At 27.4% G+C, this 21,445-nt stretch overlaps 4 protein-coding genes across 4 annotated transcripts in view; 2 read left to right on the top strand and 2 right to left on the bottom strand.

The window, feature by feature from the left end:
• Positions 1–21,445, bottom strand: part of LOC119666025 — a gene marked incomplete at its 5' end in the record, with an annotated part of 335,995 nt that overhangs the window by 39,610 nt on the left and 274,940 nt on the right.
• On the top strand, positions 6,431–10,117 carry LOC119668505 (solute carrier family 66 member 3). Its single transcript, XM_038078038.1, has 5 exons — positions 6,431–6,566; positions 6,632–6,830; positions 6,883–7,142; positions 9,734–9,854; positions 9,923–10,117. The coding sequence occupies exons 2-5, from the start codon at positions 6,674–6,676 to the stop codon at positions 10,051–10,053; spliced, it is 669 nt and encodes a 222-aa protein (XP_037933966.1). The 5' UTR covers positions 6,431–6,566; positions 6,632–6,673; the 3' UTR covers positions 10,054–10,117.
• Positions 10,431–15,546, bottom strand: LOC119668498 (NF-X1-type zinc finger protein NFXL1). The gene is made up of 11 exons (XM_038078029.1): positions 15,217–15,546; positions 14,552–15,147; positions 14,334–14,492; positions 14,156–14,269; positions 13,979–14,095; positions 13,082–13,213; positions 12,819–13,027; positions 12,571–12,757; positions 11,290–11,490; positions 10,970–11,224; positions 10,431–10,907 (listed from the first exon to the last, which is right to left on the bottom strand). The coding sequence occupies exons 1-11, from the start codon at positions 15,338–15,340 to the stop codon at positions 10,485–10,487; spliced, it is 2,517 nt and encodes an 838-aa protein (XP_037933957.1). The 5' UTR covers positions 15,341–15,546; the 3' UTR covers positions 10,431–10,484.
• LOC119668501 (phosphatidylserine lipase ABHD16A) lies at positions 19,068–21,347 on the top strand. Its single transcript, XM_038078033.1, has 8 exons — positions 19,068–19,379; positions 19,443–19,496; positions 19,558–19,871; positions 19,932–20,245; positions 20,308–20,570; positions 20,638–20,819; positions 20,884–21,148; positions 21,217–21,347. Exons 1-8 carry the CDS (start codon positions 19,314–19,316, stop codon positions 21,325–21,327), a joined length of 1,569 nt encoding a protein of 522 aa, XP_037933961.1. The 5' UTR covers positions 19,068–19,313; the 3' UTR covers positions 21,328–21,347.

Below are 21,445 nucleotides of genomic sequence, written 5' to 3' on the forward strand. Positions count from 1 at the left end.
TGTTGTTGTATTTGTTTTCATTATAAGACTGCAAGAATTGAATTGATCTTGCTTGGCGTTCTATGACAACGACGGCAAAGGTAGGAAGGAAAAGGGCGGGCAAACTGACAAATCTGCTAAACAAGCAAGCAAGCAAGCACAGCAGACGGCAACATAATAATTTTAACCGTTCAACGCACAACGACGTTATGTTATTTACCTGATTTTTAGGATTTTCCCAGACCTTCTTCTTTACTCTTCAGTTTCTCTTTTTTACCTGTGCGAATAAATTTTCATTTTATTTTATAAAGGATGATCAAAAGATGATTGTGTACCACCATTATGTGTATTGTAAAGATGAGTTTTGTAAATGAAGATGGGTGGGTACCCAAAGAAGTTATCTATTTTCACACTATTTTGTAACGAAATTTAAGTTGAAGATGTAACATATAACACATTTTTTTATAAAATAAATTGAACATGAAAATGAGGAAATAGCAAAATCTTTCACAGGATCTATTATAAATTTTGCTAATAAACTTTGATTTCTTTCTTTAGAACAATCAATGATCGATTGTTCATTTTGTTAAGAGATATTTACTTCCCTCAGATAAGGAAATTATAACATATTTATTATGCGGTTTTTTGACATTCAACCCCTGCTCTACAAACTACATAGAATAAGCTATTTATGACCCCAAACGTTTTAGAGTTACCCTATAAGGAGTTTTGCAAGCATAGGTCAGAAGTTTTAAAAATAAATCTAGTTCACATAATATAACGAATCTAAGAATTGTTATAACATCGCCTGAAATGGTTTGGAAACTGAAGGCTCGACTTGAACGAAATTTACGTCGTAGTGGTTATCAAATAGTACAAAAACTGAAAATATGCTAACGAAACATCCGACGTATATTTCAAAATAAGTTCAAGATAAAGCCATACAAGTTCTAAAAGGCAGAAGATCTTACATAAAAGCAACAAAAAGTTAGACTCGAACGAGCGAAGGAGTTGTAACGCTTGCACGAGCAAGGTGAGACCTAAAAATATGCCTCTATGGATGCGATGTAAAGCATGTAACTCAAAATGTTGCCACATCGAGCTACAGTAAACGGATTCTGAAATTTTGATTATTTCCATCAATTTTTGTAATTTAAATCAATAAAAAATAATTTCAAAAAAGATATAGTCACTTGAATCACTTGAACCCTGTAGTACATTTTATTTTAAAATAGGTATAATATTAAGTATAAAGCTTTTAATTAAACTACATTTTTAACGAATGCCTATCCTTCTGTATTGTGTGGAAGTATGGACAATAACCAACAATGATGAGAAAGTGTTAATAGCATTTGAGAGAAAAATTCATCGAAAGATTTATGGTCCCTTATGTGTTGGCAACGAATATCCAAAAATATGGAATGCTGAGCTGTACGAGCGATATCGCGACTACTCTGCCTTGATCATGTCTTGCGAATGGAAGAAAATTGTAAAGCTAGAAAGATTTTTGATGCGATATCCGCTGACGAAAAATGTGGTAGACACGTCCGCATCATCAGTGCAAAGACCAGTCATTAACGATATGAAGACACTCGGTACTACCAACTAGCGCTAGCAAGCCACTAATCGGGTTGACTGAAGGAGGGTACAAGACGCGGCCAAGAACGATTCACGTTTATAATGGCCAACTAAATAAGTAATTAATACGTATGAAACATATAACGTCGACATTTCCCGTTGTAATAAATATTTATGGACTGGAGTCGATGATCCGACGATGAGCATAAAGTCTATATTATTTTAATCACTTCCTTGGGAATAACTTATTAAAAATGCAGAAAAGAAGTTAAATTATTGTAGAAATTTTTGAAAAAAAAAAATGACAAAGTTACTTCTGATGACTTTTAAGATCTGGAGATATTCTGTCAATTCGCCATATTCATATGTATATTACATATATGCAACATTAGGGTGCCATTAATTTTCGAAAGTCGGAAAATTGCCCACAGCACCCCCAGATCGGTTCATTTTACTAAAAAAATAATCTGTGTGAAATTTTAGTTCAATTGGATAAGTGAAAATGGTGCCCCAAGAGCCCCAAAGATTGGAAAGTAACGATTTTTTCCATAAAATTCATTTTTGATTGCTTATATCTCCGACATATTTAATTTTACATAAAAACTGTCTTTCTAAAAGTTATACATCTATTAAAAATAAACAACCGATTTTACAAAAAAAAAATTTGCCCATATACCTTAATGGCACCCTAATGCAACATACTTAAAGAAATATACTTAAGAATTTACCTGTATTCGAAAAGGAAATACTTTACTACGTTGTAAAATTTTCCATCGAAGAGATCTTTCAAATTAATATATTTCAGGTAATGCTAAATATTTTCAAATGTTTTTTTTTTTTTCATTTCAGTAAACTTGCTTCTGTAAGCTAAATTTCAATCATAAAGTATATTTAAGAAAAACAACAACTACATGCTAAGAATTTGTGAAAAACTGATGGAACTGACATATACGGAAGTCACTGTGAAATATGACGAATCATAGAATATAGCAAATCAAGATGCAGAGGATAACCAGAAATAAGCAGACTTAAGAAGTGCTGAGGAGTAGAATGGAACAATATTGAAGAACAAACCAAAATTCCTTCCGGAATGTACCAATAGTGATGGCGATGCTTTACTATTGTATGTCAAGAGTGACAAGATCTTTAGCTTTTCTGATTTAAGGTCAAAATTTGAAGCATTTCTTAGCAGGAACTATGCAAATTGTGTAGTTTACATTACAAAAATAAAATTAAGCTTTTCAACTCTTGTCGTATTTTAACAGAATTAAAAGTTAATAGTTAATCATATACTACGATTAAAATGTGAATAAGGGATTGAAAAAAGGAATAAGAATATAAATGGGGGGCTAAGAGCTTTTTTATATACCAGTTAGTAATATACATTTTTATTATAAATTAGATATATTAATAAATTTTAAGCTAATGGCAATACAAATTTGAAATTTAGAGCATATTTTTGTTTTCTTTTCAAAGTTTTTGTACAAAAATAATTGAAAATATTAAAAATGTTTTTATTTTCAAGGTTTTTAAAACTTCAAGAGCTCTAGCGAATGCTCTAAAATACCACAAAAGTTTTCGATAAAAGTACGCATTTTTTTATTTAATTACTTTATACATTAATTTCGAGGTGAACAAAATAATATGAACAAATTCAAATGCGATGGCGTATTACCAAAAATAAATTAGAATCAGCATAAATGCATATTTATATAAAATGCATTTAAATAAATACTTTAGAGAAATTTATTTATTTTTATTTTTATAAACTGTTTTCAATTGTAATTTATATAAGATTTAGGCAACATTATATACATTACTAATTAGGCAGTTACAAAGCAGAAGCTTAGTACAAAAAATAACACAGCACTTTTATTCACATTTTTGTTAGATTTAAGCACAATATCAGATATTGTTCACACCCAAGTTGAAGAAACAAATGTGAAAATTAATTAAATCATGGGTCGCAATGTATTTCAATTGCACACATATTTGACCACTGCCTTGTAGTGGCAAGAGGAAGTAAGCACATCCCATTTATGTAACCCAATCAATAATCATATATAAAAACAATATTCTTTAAAAGCATATCAATACATTTGGAAATTTAAACAAACCATAAACAAAACCATATGTGCGTATTAAATATCAGAAAAAAAATATTTAATTTTTATGAATGAATTAATTTGACAATAATTTATATACACAATATAAATAAATTGAAATTTATTATAAATAATTAATACGTTAATTTAAGCAAAAAATTAATTCATAAATGGTGTGAAACTTTTACGTAGGGATTAGGTAAATTATTTTAAAAAAATTTTAACGAAATTCCTTAAGTTAAAGTGGAAATGCAAACAAACTAAAAATGTTACACCGTCCATTAAGTTTGTGGCTATTAGGCTATATACATATTTCAACATAAATTATTTTAAAAGCAAATTAATGAATATGAAAATGTCCTTTACACACTTTACATTTGGCTTTATATTTAGAATTTTAAGGCACATTTCTCCGCACCTGTAATGCAACACTGCGTAGCAAATATGTACAAAAAAATGTGCTGGGAAGCAGAACAAAACGTAAATAAAGTAACGTCAACGTCGACGTTAGCATATACGGCGCTGTTACCACATACGCGACACCCAGAACTGATTTTTTTTTCATTCCTGCGTGAAATAAAAATCGTTTGGTACTTCTTAATTAATAACGCAAATAACTTTTAATTTTCATATTTAAAATCTATTAAAAATTCTGGTTTTTGTTTAGTTTGTTTTAAATTCTTCTATTTACTAAGTTTTCCAAATAAAATAATTTTTCTTCCAAAAATTACATCGCTCACCTTGTGCTTTTTCTTCGCAGCGTTATTTAAGATTTTATAAAATATATTCTTTTAAAAAATTATTTATTTTTTATATACTAATCATTTACACAAATAAAATACAAATTTTTAACTTAGAACACAAATTTTTGCAATGGAATTTTTATTTTTGTAAGCAATTATCAATTCTTCCACAAATTTTCTAAAATTTCCAACTCCAACAAAAGACAACGACTGAATGATTTTACCATACGAATTAAGTGCAATAGAGAACACTATAGATATGTTGCCAGTTTTCAGGAATTCTTATGTTTTGTCTTTTTCGTACAATGTCATAGATTTATTCTTCTTCTTGTAGATGTCTCAACGTGATATATTTAAGAATTTAATTTTATCTTAAATATTATTTTTTTTTAATTAGGATTGAAACATTCAAAGATCTAAGTCTTACTTAAAAAATTAACAAGTAAATCATCAAATACAACAATTAAAAACATTTTTACTTTACAGCGGCTTTTTATAAAAGTACTGTACAAAATGTGTTCATTTTTCATTTACTCTTAATTCTTAATTATGTATTTATAATTTTATTCATGATTTAAAAGCAATTTATAAATATTTTTAGTTTATAGTAAACTTAAAAATAAAAATTTAATAAGAAATTTTAATAATTAATGATTAATGAATTTATAAACATGCTATAATAATCTGTAATAATACATTTAAGCTAGCATTGGGTTATTATTGTAATTAACACAGGCACACTTTTTAAAAATAAATCTATACAATAGTTCATTTAGCTTATTATTAAATTAATAATTAAAGCATCTAATTTTATTTCCATAATTACTTATACAAATTAATTAATTCTATATACAAACCGATGTTTTCTATACACAAACAAATCCATATGTTTAGTAAACCCATCGTATACAGTCAATGAATAATTCGACATCTAGCATTAATAGTCGATTACAATATCCGCATACAATAATATTATTAATTTACAACAAACGGCAGTTGTTTTGATTCAAGAATAATTCCTATTCCTAATGGTAGAGCCATGCGTCTCTACATATGTACATAAATATATACAAATTTCGTTACTTCTTATGTATTTATTTTATCTGGTAATAAATTTTCAGAGATTGAATATAACTTCATTGTACATTTTGCATACAGAATTTCGATAATAAATGTGGACTTCTCAACAGTAAAGAATACTTTTTGAAAGTAGGAATTTATAGTTAAGTTATTTATATATTGCAATAATGGGACAAAGACAGGGAGGCACACGCCTACCACATTTCAATATTTTATTATTGTCTTGAATACCTTAGCACACTTAAAAATATATAATAATACCATATCAGCATATCAGAGTCCTCTAATTTCGGCCCTGGGTATGCCTATGATTGCAATATATTATATATAATAATATATTATGTTATATATATAATATATTACAATATAGTACAAAATATTATTTTAAAAAAAACCGCGTGAATTTTTTATAATTTCAATAATTTCTTTAATGCATTTGTTTATGATTATATGCAAATCAGCAAAAATTTTTGTGAAAAGAAAAAGTTTTGATAAGTACAAATGGCATAACATACCACAATTGTTCAACAATAGTAACACACTAGTAATTTGTATAGTGTAATAGATTCACAATATTACAAAAAAAAAAAGATTATTAAAAAAAAGATTTATTAAACCGCAGGCTAGTTACAAAATATGCTAGTTACAAAATTTGCTAGTCAGTTATTTTCAAGCGTACTGTACCTATTATTGCATGTACGAATTTATTAATTCATTATTAACTAGTCCTTGTATTATAAATATATCACAATATAAATATGCAATAATAAAACCATGTTATTGCAATAAAAAAAACATAAATTTGTTCTTTTATATTGTTTAAAACAATACAACTTTGTTTAGATACATATTGTTTAGTTGTGAGCATAGCCTAAATTGCTCAGAGAGAGCAAGATTATAATTTTTTTAAACAAATTTTTCTCTGTTGTGTATGTAGTTTGCGACCAGTACGAGATTGTACACAACAGTCAAGCAGAATTGTTAGAATTTAAAAATATACTCTACTTGTAAAACTATAGTATATTTCTAAATTTATAAGGAAGATCACCTGTTTGGTTTGTTCCTATGTAAAACTGTAGTTGTAAGTAAAATAACATTTAAATAGTTTAACTGAATAATTTAAACATAAAATATATTATATTCCAGAATATTTAAATAAATTTTACATAACGCCTACAACACATAACAATGTCAACCGAAGGACTTAGCTCAGTTGTAGCCAATTACTTTGACAAAGGTATTATTTTAGTAATTGCAGACTTACTTAGTCTTATAACAGTGTCATCATGTCTGGTTATAAAAGTACCTCAAATAAATACAATTAGAGAAAATAAGTCATCAAAAGGTATTAGATTGAGTCATTTGAATTATTTGAAATAATAATTAATTAATTACAGGTATAAGTGTTAATGGCTTGTGTCTGGAACTTTTTAGTTACACGGTTATGATGTCATATAATTACAGTAGCGGCTATGAGTTCCTTTCATACATGGAGTATGTCCTATTATTAATACAGGAATATGTGCTTATTTATTATACTTTTAAATATCAGAATCTGCTGGGCCAGAAAACTAAAATTATGACTGTGGTTTATATTATAATAGCAACTTTAATCTATTTCAAAATATTTCCTGTTATAATACTCACTTTTCTAGTGGTAAGTAAAAATTCTAATAGACCGAAATCTAAAAAATATTTTTGTGAATTTTCTTATCTCAAATTCTATTACTCACCAATCAATTTAAATTGATTTGTTGGTTTATGAAACACAAGTTTTTCTGTTTTTACGATAATAAAAATAATAATGCCATGCGTTTAATTTTCGCGAAGCTAAAAGAATACAAAACTATATTTATAATATATAAATATGTATAACTAGTTATCCATCACTAATTAAGTATACATCACTGAATTTATAATTAATATTTATAAAAACAGTTTACTATCTTAATTAAATTAGTATGAGATATTGTGTGTGTGTATTTGTTTTCCATATGAAAATAATTACACAAAATGAGATATGCTTATGTGAATGTCAATTACTAGTGATTTGTTGTTAATATTAACATTAAATGTAAAATAAACACAGAATAGAAAGTCTGTTCTGTTTACACATGATATCAATTACCCATAAAAATATACGAGCATTCGGATATTAATGGTATTTTTTGAATTATTCAACTAAAAATTGTTTTCTTTTCTCAATTGATTAAAATAATATATAGAGTTTTTGTTGTTGTAGTTCACTACTTTTCGAAACCTCTCTATTAAATACATTACTTTTACTTTACTGCTGTCCTTCACTCCTAGGTGGAGCATAGGGTTTCATTAAATACAATAGTTTCTATTAAGTAAAATAGTCACTATCGTCATATTGACGTTAAAACTAAATTTTCTTTTTTTTTTTATTATTTTATATAATTGTTTTCGGCACGATTTTGATTTTCGGGCAAATCTATTTTACTACGGAAGTAAGCTATTTTGAGCAACTTTCTCCACTATACAATATATGAGTACTTCTCTAGATATCGAGGTTTAAAAAATTAATAACACTAACAAGAACTACACACGCCATTTAACACCAACTGGTATATGCAATTTTTAGATTGATTATACAAACAAGGAATAGGATAAATGTCGCCTCTGCTTGTTAGTAGTGTTTATATACAAATTATATAAAAATGATGTTTTAAATTCTGCAGGAGGTGGTTTAGAGATTTCATATTTTTCAATAAAAAACGCATACCGATCTAGCGTTCATGTAATAGAACTATGATAAACAAGGAATTTATCGATACTGCAACGTTTAATGCAGTTCTTTCAGTCACTAATATATAGGAACCTTTGTATATAATATATCTTGTTGAAGCTACTTCTACAACTTATAGAAATTTTTAAAAGTTAAATAAAAGAAGAAACAGACATGCATTATATCTTTGATTGTTTCGGCTTGAAAAGAGATAGCTTATTAGGGTAGGTTATCAGTATTTGTTTTCTAAGTAAAGTAATTGTTGTTTTCTAGTCTGCTATTATTGATATTGCTGAGTGTGTTTGATTGCTAGTGGTTTTTTTTTTAGTTTTTTATAATAGAATAATACATTTTCAACATTATTTATTTAAATAATTAACTCATATATTTAAAATATATACACTGTATATGAATTGCACTAGGTTTACTAGATTACAGTCATCCACTTAGAGGTTAAAAACAATTTTGAATTTGTAGTAATTTTTAAGATGATGATTTCTTTTTCTAGAAATGAACTAATATAATATACACTTAACAGTGACAAATCAGATTTGAGATGCTCTTTTCATAAATCGTACAGTTCTGATAAGAATCATTTGAGATTATATTGAATCTCGCATATCCCAAATAACAACGACTCTGAAAATATTCTTTATGTGAATGATATTATTTTATTAAATTTGAATTCATATTAATTATGAATTAAACTTATTTACTTTACTCATGTTAACAATCCGTACACAACAAACATAAGTTTATATTTATATATTAAAATAAGAAAAGTGCCAGCGAACAGCACTAAAAAATAAAACAAAATCGGAGATTAATATAATTTTTTACAATATTTCCGTAGTAGACGTTTGTACACATTATAAATGTTTAAAAAAAAACCAAAAACACTTAAATTCGATATTAAGTCTGATTTTTATTGTTTTTATTTTTATAAATGTTTTACAAAAACATTTTATTTTATAAATATTAAAAAAAAACACTTAAATTCGAATATTAAGTCTGATTTTCATTGTTTTTATTTTTATTATTATTTTATTATTAGTGATTTTTATCACTATTAATTCAAATTCCTAAATCGTGTAAGAAAGATAACTAAATCAGAAAATATTTAGTTTTTTGTATCTCAAAGTGTTCAATTTTTAAATAGCTTTTAAAAAAAAACTTTAATATAGATTATGTTAGTTGCTTGCTTATTTTGTACATCTACATATATGATTTATTTGTCTGTGATGATAACTTGTTTAATAAATTAACCAAATTATTTTTTTTTTTTTGTGGCTTTATTAAAAATAGTATATCGTTTTTTTTATATTTCTCAATACTAAATCTACATCGCGACAGGCGATAAATACCAAAGTCGTTAAAGAAAAATGTGATTGTTTTATAATTATCATAAATTTTTAATATAGTCGATAAATTTAAGTTTGTTAGATTTAACAACCTTTCGCTAAATTTACATTAATTTTTTATATTCTTTAATATTTTAGCCTTTCTGCACTCCAATTGGCGCAACAAGTAAAATATTACAGTTAATAGCGATATTAAAGTCAAAGGATGCAAGCTCTGTGAGCCGTACAACATGGGCATTATCCGCTTTTACAAATGCGAGTACGTTATAATTGAATATAAATACAAAATTTAAATATATATTATATTATTTTTCATTTTTTCAATAGCCCGAATTTATACCGTATATGTACAATCACATGATTGGATGCTTCTCTCCAACTTTATTATATCAACTTTTATAAGTTTAAGCGTATTTACAGCTGCTTGCGTGTATAAGAAGAAAACTAAAAAGGAATAAACGTTTTCCAGACTAAGAGAAATCCTTGAGAAATCTTTACTAATCTTAGAAAATTTTAACAAAATAAAAAAAGAAAACAAATAAACTATATTAAAATAATATAGTAGAGACTAAAGTGTCTTACCAACGATTAAAATATTTATAACTATTATCGAACATTTCACAAATTAAGAAACATTTTAACGTATAAGTATATGCGTGTTTAAACATGACAATTTAAGAATAGAAAATATTTTATTTATTTAAACTTTTACACTGACTTTGTTATAGTTAAATATAGTTAATTAAATTCTTTGCTCAATGTTTTTAAAATTATTTGTACATGTTAAAAATTTTTGTATTACAATATTGAACTGTATCATAAATAAAAAAAAAGCTTACCTTATAATCTAGACTCATAAACATTATATTTGTTATCTAATTATTTTTCTTTAATTTTCGGTATAAACTGCTACAATAACAGCTATTAAAATAGCTATAGCAATGCCCGCATATATGCCAAATTGTTTCCAATTGAAGGGTTTATTGATATGTTCAACTTGAGTTTTACGTTCTTTGAATTTTCGTTTTCCGAATTTTTTCTCAAATTGTTCTACTTCCAGGCGATTTTTAGCTTCTTCTTCTAAAAGCAATTTTTCGGCTTCTTGCTTTTGTAATTCCTCTTGTTTGTTACGTGTTTCTACACAATTTTGATCACAAGGAATTTCTTTAAGACCATCTCGATGCTTGTCGCAGGACACTTCAATTTTTAAACGTTTACATTTGCAATATATACGAACTTTTTTACGACAGGACTCTGGATTAGGGCATTTGCCTGAGTGACATATAGCTACACATCGATGTCCACAGGAATACTTAAAATATAAACCATTTTAATTGTAATTACAAGAATTTAATAAATCATTTATATATTTACATTTTTTAAACAACGATTTCCGCAGCTTTTTAGTTTTTCACGCTGTTCCATTATATCATTCTCTGTACCATCAGTTCTAAAATATTCTGAACATTTGTACAAAACTTGTGATAATCCACAATGACAATTGCTTTTCATATTAACATTACAAACAGCACATGGTGGTAAATGACAAGCACGTCGACACGGATGTATACAACCAGTTGGACGTGTTATATTACAACCTTCTTCACAAGCTCCGCAACCGATTTGTTCCTATAATTAAAATAATTTTCAAAGTTCTTACAATATTCTTTTAGGTTTTCCTTAACACTACTCACATTCATATCCAGTAGATTGGGTACGGGATGACAAATCAACTGACATTTATGATTTCCACAACGAAGCAATCTATTACATGGACGTTTGCATGACGATGGCGATGATAACCAACAAGGCCACGCCGATGTTTCGTGACCGCCAACACAAGTAGCCATTACTGATTGTTCACATTTTGGATGAGGCAACGATTTATACTCAAACTAAAGTAAAATAAAAGAGAATTTATGCAAAAATTAAAGTTAAGAACTATTTTTATGTATTATAAATAATTTGTTGAATTAATATATTTATATTAAATTTTATTATTTAATATAAATAGTTATAAAATTTATATAATTTATTATTAAAAGGGGTATATATAGTTAAGAATTTTTAACTATATATATTTATGCAATTTTCTTTTTAAATTGAGAATATTTATTTAGCGATTTTCTGTAGAAATTTTTAAACTCTCCAAAACATCTTTTCATTTCTTTATTACTTTATTATTTGAAATGCATTAATTCAAAATATAATTATATAACATATATAGGAAATTATTTAAAAAACTATTTTTGTGTTTTGTAAATATTATTTACGTTTACGAATGTCTTTATATTTAAATAGGAATTTAAATAGGCTTTTTTGTATAGAAGCCTATTCAAATGTAATAATTTTTTTGTGTTTGCTTTATTAATAGATTTTTGGATTAATATATATATATCTGTGTTTATATCAATATTTAACTAATCTATAGATATCTATTCTTTCTAAATAAAAACATATTTTTTTAAATAAAAATTCACATTAATTTTTAAACAATTCTATTAGTTTAAATTTATAAAATGTAAATTTAAAATATAAAGTTAATATATATAAATAATTAATATTAGTATTATTATTTTTACTTCATTTTAAATTTTTTGTATTACATAAAAATTAATAACAGTTATATTATATATATATAAAGCTCACAGCTATGACATTTTAGCCGACTGCCGTAAATAATTAATATAATAATAATATATATATTTATAGATACATAGATTATTATTCGTTGTTATTATTATGCTTAAATTTAAAAGAACAAGAAGCAACAATGTATATGCAAAAACTATGTAAAAAAATGTTAAAACACAACAATGTCAATAAAGATAGTACTGATACTACTTCTGAAGTACACTTAGTACTTTATACAACTTTATATCAACAGCGAAGTAAAAAATAGTTATGAGAATATTTTCAATGTAACATTACTTTGGTAAATAATGTAAATCCTTCTTTTTGAAATATATATTTACCTTTTTAATCGTATCTAGTTTTTTAGTCAAGTTAGCATCACGAATTTCTACCTTTACAACCGAGTGACATTTAGCCAAACAAAGATGACTGCATGTTTCAAGTGGTACATTACACTTCTGATTACATGGCGGACAGTCACCTCTATGACAACGATGATTATTAGGATGTTGACATTTTGATTTGATTCTATATCAAATTCTTTCTGTTAGTAACATATTAAATTCATACTATTTTATTATGTAATTACCTGCACGTCTCTAAACAAACAATTCGTGCTCTTTTTTCTCTACCACATGGTACAGTTTTAGAAGTTTTTCCACAAGGACAATTTATTTGACTTTTTAGTTCACATGGATAACAAGGACCATCATGGCAAATGGATTTACATTTATGTTTTTTACAAGATAATTGTTTTCCACATATCTTATCACATGGCGGACAATTACCATCGCAACACTAAAAAATATAATTTTTATTTATTTAATTTGAAATTAAATTTACTTTACGTACCTTACGATTACAAGCGTGTTTTCCGCACTCACGTATTTGTTTACATTTCATTTCACACGAAAACTCCTTAGAACATGGTAATTCCTTTTCATGTAAACCACAACGACATTTCTTTTTAATAATAATCATGCACTGAAATTTAAATAGAAAATATTTAATATAATATAACACGAACAGAGTTTTTTAGAATTAACAATATTTATCTAGATTATTATATACGTTTCTACGGTAATTTTTATTAAACTTCTAACTTGATCTAAAACATTTCTGATTCAGATTTTTGGTATTGATCAATTTGCAAAGTTTTTGGCGGATATAAAAGCAGTTTTTTTTATAAAAATCTATATCTAAAATATGATATGCGTTTCTTATCTACTATTAATAAAGCAGGCTTGAACATAGAAAATTACATACTAATAGCAGATTCTACTCAATTTCCCAATCGCTTTTATAAACTATCTAATTGCAACAACAATCATTTTAAGTTTCCTAAAGTAAATTTTTTTCCTCAAAAAATTTAAATTTTTATCTGCAACAGTTTTTTTCTATGACATCGTCTTTTTACCTTATACAGAAGTTCTTACACATACAGATCATCTTACAGATGATACCCAATACTCTCACGTGTATATCTGTCAAACAATGAACTGTAATGACGGAAGTAAGCAAATCACCGCACCTCTTTATTAAGCTTAGAACACTGTTTATTATTTCGTTTAGAATTGCCTTGGTATCTGCCTTCCAATTACTTTTTATGCAATAAAAAATTTAATAATACGGGGATTTCTATTTGTAACATTATTGCGTTATAAAAAAAAGTAATACGGCGCAACAATCTAAACCTCAATGTGTGGTTTTGACTTATTTGATTTAATTTTTTAATGTACATTTTCTTACCAAATTGCATTGACCTCTATGACAACGTTGGGTACAGTAATGAGTACCACATGCAAGTAACTTTTGACAAGTATCACCACAAGTGTCCACAACTTCTGAACATGGCCCAGTTTTTTTCTAAAAAGTTTATCACACACTTAACATATATTTTAACCATACTCCAAAAATAATAATTACCGTTTTGCCACAAGGGCAAGAGCGTGGTAAACCTAAAGGGCATTCACCACAATCCCCACTGTGACAGACAACCTTACATTTGTGTATACCGCAAGCATATTTTTTGTTGCAAATCTGAAATTAAATGAAATTAAAGGTATACTTTCTAATTATAAAAAAATGTATTAAGAGTTAGTACTTTCTGGCATTTCCATTTTAAGTCCGAACAATTTCGGGTTTTGATTTCTGCACCACATTCACATGATTGTTTGGAGGTACTAGAGCAGGGAGGACAAAATCCTGCTTTGTGACATATTTGGTTACAAACGTGTTTACCACAAGATAATAGCAGTGTGCACTATAAATTTGAATTTTACATATTTAATACTTTAGAGATATTATTTAAATATGATTTACCTTTTTTGTGCACTGCCAATATTTTTCAGCGCAACGTATAGATTTTTTAGCTGAATGACCGCATTGACATGCCGTTACCGCATATTGAGCACACGGTGGGCATGGCCCTGGATGACATAACAACATACATTTGTGTCCACATTGTGGTTGTAATTGTTTGCTACATATTTCACCACATGAATGAGGCACCAAAAACGGTTGATATGTGGGGTTCTCTTCATTACCACAGAAGCATTTATACACAGTTGGTCTTTCCACTGGTTCATATTCTTCACGACATTGTGGACAGAACCAGCGCACACCACGTTTCTTTTTAGGTGGAATAAATTCGCCTAAATGATTGTAATAACCTTGATCATCTTGCGATGTTTGAGCTTTTATTTGCGCAATACTATCATTTGCCCATCGGCGTATACAATTTAAATGAAAAAAGCAATAGCAGTGCCTACAAGACCAAATGGAATCTGTGCGACGAACACTGCCAATGCAAATAAGACATGTTGCAGCACCAGATTGTAAAACATTTTCCAAAATTCCAGAAGTTTTCTTTAATAGTTGACTATCCTTTGATTCTTTGTAGTGTTGATAAAGATTACCTATTATGTAAATTTATTTGATGAATAAGCATGTATAAAAAAATATTAAGAACTGTACTTAATACGTACTTAGAATAGTTTTCTCGTCCAATTCATCTTCATCTTCTGAACTTGGTATAAAATTTTCAGCACATTTTATTGCTGAATCTAAATTTTTTTCTTTTACTTTTACAAACAGTTTAGTAGAATCCATATTTTCATTACTTTTCAGTTAACACAACCGGCTTTTTTGAAGTAAGTTTAGCATTTGCACATTCTTTTTCGAGGGATTTACAGTTTTCGGCAATTCCGAACGTATTTACTACGGTATTTACGTGGTACTTAATAAATAGTGTTGGGAAATGTTTTTATTTTGCAAATAACATTTGCTCAGTGTTAAAGTTTAGGCTCATTGTAATAAATTTTTTATATATACATTTTATATATATATCATATCAATTTTTTATCAAAGTTTAGAGAAATGATTCAAATATTTGTATTTTAAAAAACTAAATAATACGTAATTATTTTTTCAAATTCATAAATTTATAGTGTTTTCGAATACTTATACAGATAAAAACTTTTAAGAGATTGATAGGACATTCAAATTATTTCATTTATATTGGATCAGATCAAAGTTTTGTAATTTCAACTGTCATGTTTGTAATTTGAGCTGTCAATTATTGTTGCTTTTGTGGCAAATTGATAATTTTTGATAGCAAATATTACAAAGAAAACTTATGTAAATACAGTATGAGACACGCGCTCTTATATATTAATGAGTGCAAAAGCTGAACATTCACTTTATAATGATCTAATTTATGCATCTAATACAACTTTTAAATTTAAAAAAATCTATTGAAGAACATTTGTTTGTTTACAAATGAATTGTAATAGGTCTGTTCAACGAGCTACTAGTAGTAAAACTCAAGTAAAACACAAGTAAAGTAAAAACTGAGAGCGTAACACGGTTAAAGTGTCAAATTACATTCTATACACAGATTTTCATAAAACAGCTTTGTGTGAAATCGGGTGAGAACACCAGGGCTGCGCAAATAAACAATAAAAAATTTAAATTCAAATCAAAACAGCTGATTCACACATCAGAACAAATTTTACTTGAAATGAAATATACGAGTAAAGTCTGTGTAGCATTTTCAAATTTCGACAGGGATGTTCTCAGATGCTCTCATTTACTCAAAAATTTGCTAGTGGAACGCTCTTATGTATAACTTAAAGTGTAACTCAAAGCAACATATTTAAATCTGTTTTTGTTATATAAAAGTTATATATAAATATTAATAAACAAAAAAGATTCAATACACAAAAAAATCGCAAATGTTATTAAAAATATGTGCGTCCCGTGGAAGCCCCAAAATTGTGGAAATTGGAATTTTCGTCCACAATTCAAAAAAATGCCTTTGTCCACTTTCCAATTATGAGTTTCGACATCTCTTCCAATTTTGGGTCTAAAATTAGTATTTGATTTAATTAAATTACAAATCAGTTTTTGTAATATCTATAGCATATGCAATTAAAGAACACTTTAACACTTTAAGAACAAAAAACTTGATTAAATATTAATAATTCGCCATTGAATCATATGTCGCTAAACATCTGATAAATAAACTTCACTCAATAATACACCACACAAAAAAAAATTCAGACAGCCAAATTTCCTTAGTTTCGTAAAAACGAAATTAAGTTAATTTCAAAAGTGTTTATACTGAACCAAATTAAGAAAATCATATGTTTTTTTTACAAATTGAATGTTTAAAATCACATGCTCAAAACACGATTTGTATCTGGGATATTTTAAAAGTTGATTATTATAACTATAAAGGATGGCATTCAATAGTTGTATTAGCTTCAGTAGATTCAGTTATGTGAATTATTTTTTTTCACTCTATTTTAAATTAATAATACTTTTTAACTACATGCAAATTTAAAAATTTGCACTACTTTCAAAATATTTTCCCGGTTTTCAAAAGTTGAAGACAATTTTTCGTTATCGCAACTTATCTTTTGCATAGTTACATTTAAAATTTCTTTTAAATTCAGTCTTCGTTTCAATGAAATTAAAGCCATTTTCTTTGCATTCGTTCTAACCTTGGATCTAAATTTTGAATGGAAAAAACAACTTAATTTCGCTAAAATGAAGACGAAATTAAAATTTTTGCTATGTTAAGGTGTGTCTTAACATAGTATTCGTTTTAATGAAATTAAAGCCATTTCCTTTAACTTCGTTCTAACCTTAAAACTGAATTTTGTATGGAAAAAAACAACTTCATTTAGCTGAAACAAACATGTAATTAAAATTTTTGCGGAATGATGTGTCTGTACATAGTATAATGCTCTCATTTACTAGTAAATGTAACCATTTACTACGTTTACGCGAGTCTTAAAATCACTTTTAAAACTGATTTTAAAATTTGTTCTTAGAGCGTTTACGCACAAAAATTAAAAGCACTTTTAAGGTAGCTGTCAATCAATCAGCTGTTTAACAGTAAACAGAAATGTTGATTTTAAACATTTTTAAAATGAATAGAGTAAAACTACAAATTGTTTTACTTTTATTGCAAAAAAGAAATATAACCAAAATTGTAGAAAATAAAAATGAAGCAACAATGCAGATTTTTAAAACATCTCGTAAAAAATTTACAAAATTACGAGAAATGCGATTGCAGCTCTTTAATAAAATGGCAATAAGTTCCGCTAATGAGGCTTTAATGAATGTAAATGTTTTTATAAAGTTTTTCATAAAATATTTAGAATGCATTTTTGTTTTTAGCTTCCACCACGAATAAGAACTTTTAGCAAAAGGAAGAGAAGTTCGGAATGGTGGGATGTTGAAGTTCTGTAGTTCTATGACGATGAACAATGGATTGTTGCTTTTAGAGTGAATCGACAAATATTTTTTAGGCTTGTAGATTTACTTAAGGATAAAATGGCACCAGCAGAAAATACTTTCGTTGAAGGGTTGAATATTCCCAACCTGAACATATGTACAATCGACAAAATTTGTCGTCCGGACAACTTATGCGAGATCATATATGCGCGTACTTGGCGAGAAAATTTCCACTTCTACTTAGAAGCAATTAAAAAAATAATGTAGAAAAAACCAATTTTAAATTAATTAATTTATAATTTTTTTTATTTTTTTTTATAATAACAATATAATATATATAATATAATATATTTATAACAATTTGTGCTTAATGACAAATTTAAATAATTGAAAATAATAAACTTAATTTAAACTAAACTAAAATGTTTTAAATATATAGTTATCATTACGGTAAAGTTAAGATTTTCAAATAGAGAATAAAAAATAAACAAGTTTAATTAATTTAGATTCTTGGATGCAATTAGGCTTTTTCTATATTTTTTGCCGTCTAACAATTTAATTATTTGTTTTTCTGCAAATATTTTAATTAAACATTCTTCCTCCTCTTTCATCCAATTTTTTCTTTTCATTTCCTTTTTCTCCATATTTTTAGTTATTTGGTTAGTGTTATGTGTAATAAAATTCAAATTATTTGTACCTATTTACTGTTAACAGCTGACAATTCAAACCTTAAACTGCTTTTAAGGTGTTTACGCAAAGATTAAAAGTGACATTTCTTACTAAAAGTGATGTTAAACTACATTTAGTAAGCTAAAAGTGCTTTTAAGCAAAATTCAATTTAGGGTGTTTACGCGATCTTAAAATCGATTTTAAGAGCCTTAAAACAACTTTTAAGGCTCGCGTAAACGTAGTGAATGTACGTATAGGCAAAATTAATGACAACTTGAATCACAAAATAATCGTTTTATAAATAGTTAATAATTATAAATTAATATACCATTTTTATTTTTCATTTAATTTTATATTTCAATTTTTTCTTTATGACAACAAATTTCAAATTTTATGTTCATACAAATGATCTGATTTAATTTTTTTTTATATATTTTGCGTCTTCTTATATATTTCTTAAAACTACAACCCACCATTATAGGACAAAAATTCAAAACAAAGTCCAATATCAGCTGCGGAGTGGAATTGTCAAAAACGAAGATACCAAATATCGTTTTCACTTTGTTTTTTGTTATGTGATGCGACTAAATTGGTCGAGCTTATTTGCATTTTGGTTTTGTAAGCAAGTTTTTGAAATTAATTGTAGTTGCGACAAAGTATTGGTTTTGCAATGAGTTTCTTTAAATGTATTTTCGGGCCAAAATTATATTTAGAATATGGATCCAGTCCTGCTCAGGTAAAAGAAAACTAAGCATAGGTGAAAAAAAAATTTTAATACATTCTACCCTTTTTTTACTAGAAAATGTATGAACCAGTTGGATTGGAAAAATTTGGGGAACAAATTTTGTATACGGTAATTATTCATATGAAATAATTCGAAAGAACAAAATTAAATAATCTTACAAATAATTTAGCTATCGCTTATGTGGAATTTAAGTTATTACACATCTCCGTTAATAGTCACATTTCTGTATAGAAGAGGATATTTTGTTACTGACTCAATTTCGTCAATGGCAAAATTTACTACAAGTATTGGGCTAATAGTAATTATATCTCTTTGTATGCGTGGAATTGGCCGCTCGCAAAATCGATCATATGTTAAATTAATTAAAGCTCTGGAAACACAGAAAAGCAATGTAACTAACGACGAAAAAAAAAGAGCTTTGAGGCGCTTCGATTTTGATTTTCGTGCATGGGACGTCGATTTTGACGTCAACAGTTTACAAAGGTAAATGAGTTTAGATTTTTATCAAATATGGTAATATTTTTATAATTGATTTATTATAAGTGATAACAAAAAACCTGGTACACCAGGTAGTAGCCGTGATAAACGGTCTTTCCAATTGGCCACACTACCTTGTGAATTGGTTGCTTACGCAGCAATGCATACATTTGGTATCCGAATGATATATCCTGGTTCAGTAAAATTATTACAGAATTATATGCGACCAATGTTAGTTGCAGGACGTGCTAAGTTAATTGAAGAACAAAATGCAACTCGTTATAAAATTAAAACTGTTGACAGTAATGAAATTGATAGCATTTTTGTTGACAAACGCGGAAGGGGCAGCAATGGGAATACTCTTGTTATATGCTCAGAAGGTAACAAATTTTTAAAACATTTATATTGCTCCATATTTAAAGTACAAATAATTTATCGACAGGTAATGCTGGTTTTTATGAAATTGGAATTATGGGCACTCCAATAGCACTTAAATATTCAGTACTTGGTTGGAATCATCCTGGATTTGAAGGCAGCACTGGGCAACCTTATCCAGATCAGGATAAAAACGCAATTGATAGTGTTATACAATTTGCTATAAATAAGCTAGGATTTCAAGTTGACGATATTGTGTTGTATGGTTGGAGTATTGGTGGTTATAGTACTCTGTGGGCTGCATCGTGTTATCCAGATGTTAAGGGTGTGGTATGCATTTTACATTACATTACATTATAATTCTACTTTTGAACACTGACTGATCTTTCTTAAACAGATAATTGATGCTTCATTTGATGACGTTCTTTATTTAGCACAACCACGCATGCCTGCTAGTTTGGCTGGAATTGTACGAATTGCCATACGAAACTATTGCAATTTAAATAATACCGAACTATTACCTAATTATAATGGTCCTATTTTATTTATACGCCGCACTGAGGATGAAATAATAGCAGAGTATGCATATTATTTTTTAATTTAAAACAGTCATGTGATTATTAATTATATTTTTGATTTTCAGGGATAACCAAATACATACAAATCGTGGTAACTTTTTAACCCTTGCTTTACTGAAATATAGATATCCAAACATATATAAAGCTGAGCAATTAAATCGAATGAAGAAAATACTTTCCAAGCCTATAGAAGCTAATGCGAATAACGACGATGACGATTTGTGTATGTCACGTCTAATTACGTTCGCCTCAGACCAGGGAAAATCATTTCCAATGGAAATTGGTGAAGATTATACCGATATTACTCGAAACATAATGGCTGAATTTTTAGTAAGTTGAATTACAAACGAATTATATTGATTTTACCTAAAAATAAAATTTTTTTTATCCCTTTTAAGTTGCGTAAACATTTTCGTGATTACAAATCAACACATTGCACACCATTACCGACGGATTTCTTCAACATTCCTTGGGATATACCAATCGAACATGGATTCGTGTTCACTTAAAATGTTTTAATTTAAGAGTTCAAAAATTCTAATCTAATTAAAATTATATTGCATTAAATATTGTAATGCATTTAGCTAATTTATAAATATGGTAAGGGCAATAGTATTTGGAATCTTG

The sequence above is a fragment of the Teleopsis dalmanni genome, chromosome 1 (assembly GCF_002237135.1).
Source record: "Teleopsis dalmanni isolate 2A chromosome 1, ASM223713v2, whole genome shotgun sequence".
Lineage (NCBI taxonomy): Eukaryota > Metazoa > Arthropoda > Insecta > Diptera > Diopsidae > Teleopsis > Teleopsis dalmanni.

What these genes read in the sequence shown, in the direction of transcription:
- LOC119668505 (XM_038078038.1), top strand. Translation starts at nt 6,674, where the DNA reads ATGTCAACCGAAGGACTTAGCTCAGTTGTAGCCAATTACTTTGACAAA. An exon ending in AGAAAATAAGTCATCAAAAG is followed by an intron (nt 6,831 to 6,882) that starts GTATTAGATTGA and finishes AATTAATTACAG; the next exon opens with GTATAAGTGTTAATGGCTTG. An exon ending in ATCCGCTTTTACAAATGCGA is followed by an intron (nt 9,855 to 9,922) that starts GTACGTTATAAT and finishes TTTTTTCAATAG; the next exon opens with CCCGAATTTATACCGTATAT.
- LOC119668498 (XM_038078029.1), bottom strand. Translation starts at nt 15,340, where the DNA reads ATGGATTCTACTAAACTGTTTGTAAAAGTAAAAGAAAAAAATTTAGAT. An exon ending in GGACGAGAAAACTATTCTAA is followed by an intron (nt 15,148 to 15,216) that starts GTACGTATTAAG and finishes TTTACATAATAG; the next exon opens with GTAATCTTTATCAACACTAC. An exon ending in CTTGCCCTTGTGGCAAAACG is followed by an intron (nt 14,096 to 14,155) that starts GTAATTATTATT and finishes TAAACTTTTTAG; the next exon opens with AAAAAAACTGGGCCATGTTC.
- LOC119668501 (XM_038078033.1), top strand. Translation starts at nt 19,314, where the DNA reads ATGAGTTTCTTTAAATGTATTTTCGGGCCAAAATTATATTTAGAATAT. An exon ending in TCTTGTTATATGCTCAGAAG is followed by an intron (nt 20,246 to 20,307) that starts GTAACAAATTTT and finishes ATTTATCGACAG; the next exon opens with GTAATGCTGGTTTTTATGAA. An exon ending in ACATAATGGCTGAATTTTTA is followed by an intron (nt 21,149 to 21,216) that starts GTAAGTTGAATT and finishes ATCCCTTTTAAG; the next exon opens with TTGCGTAAACATTTTCGTGA.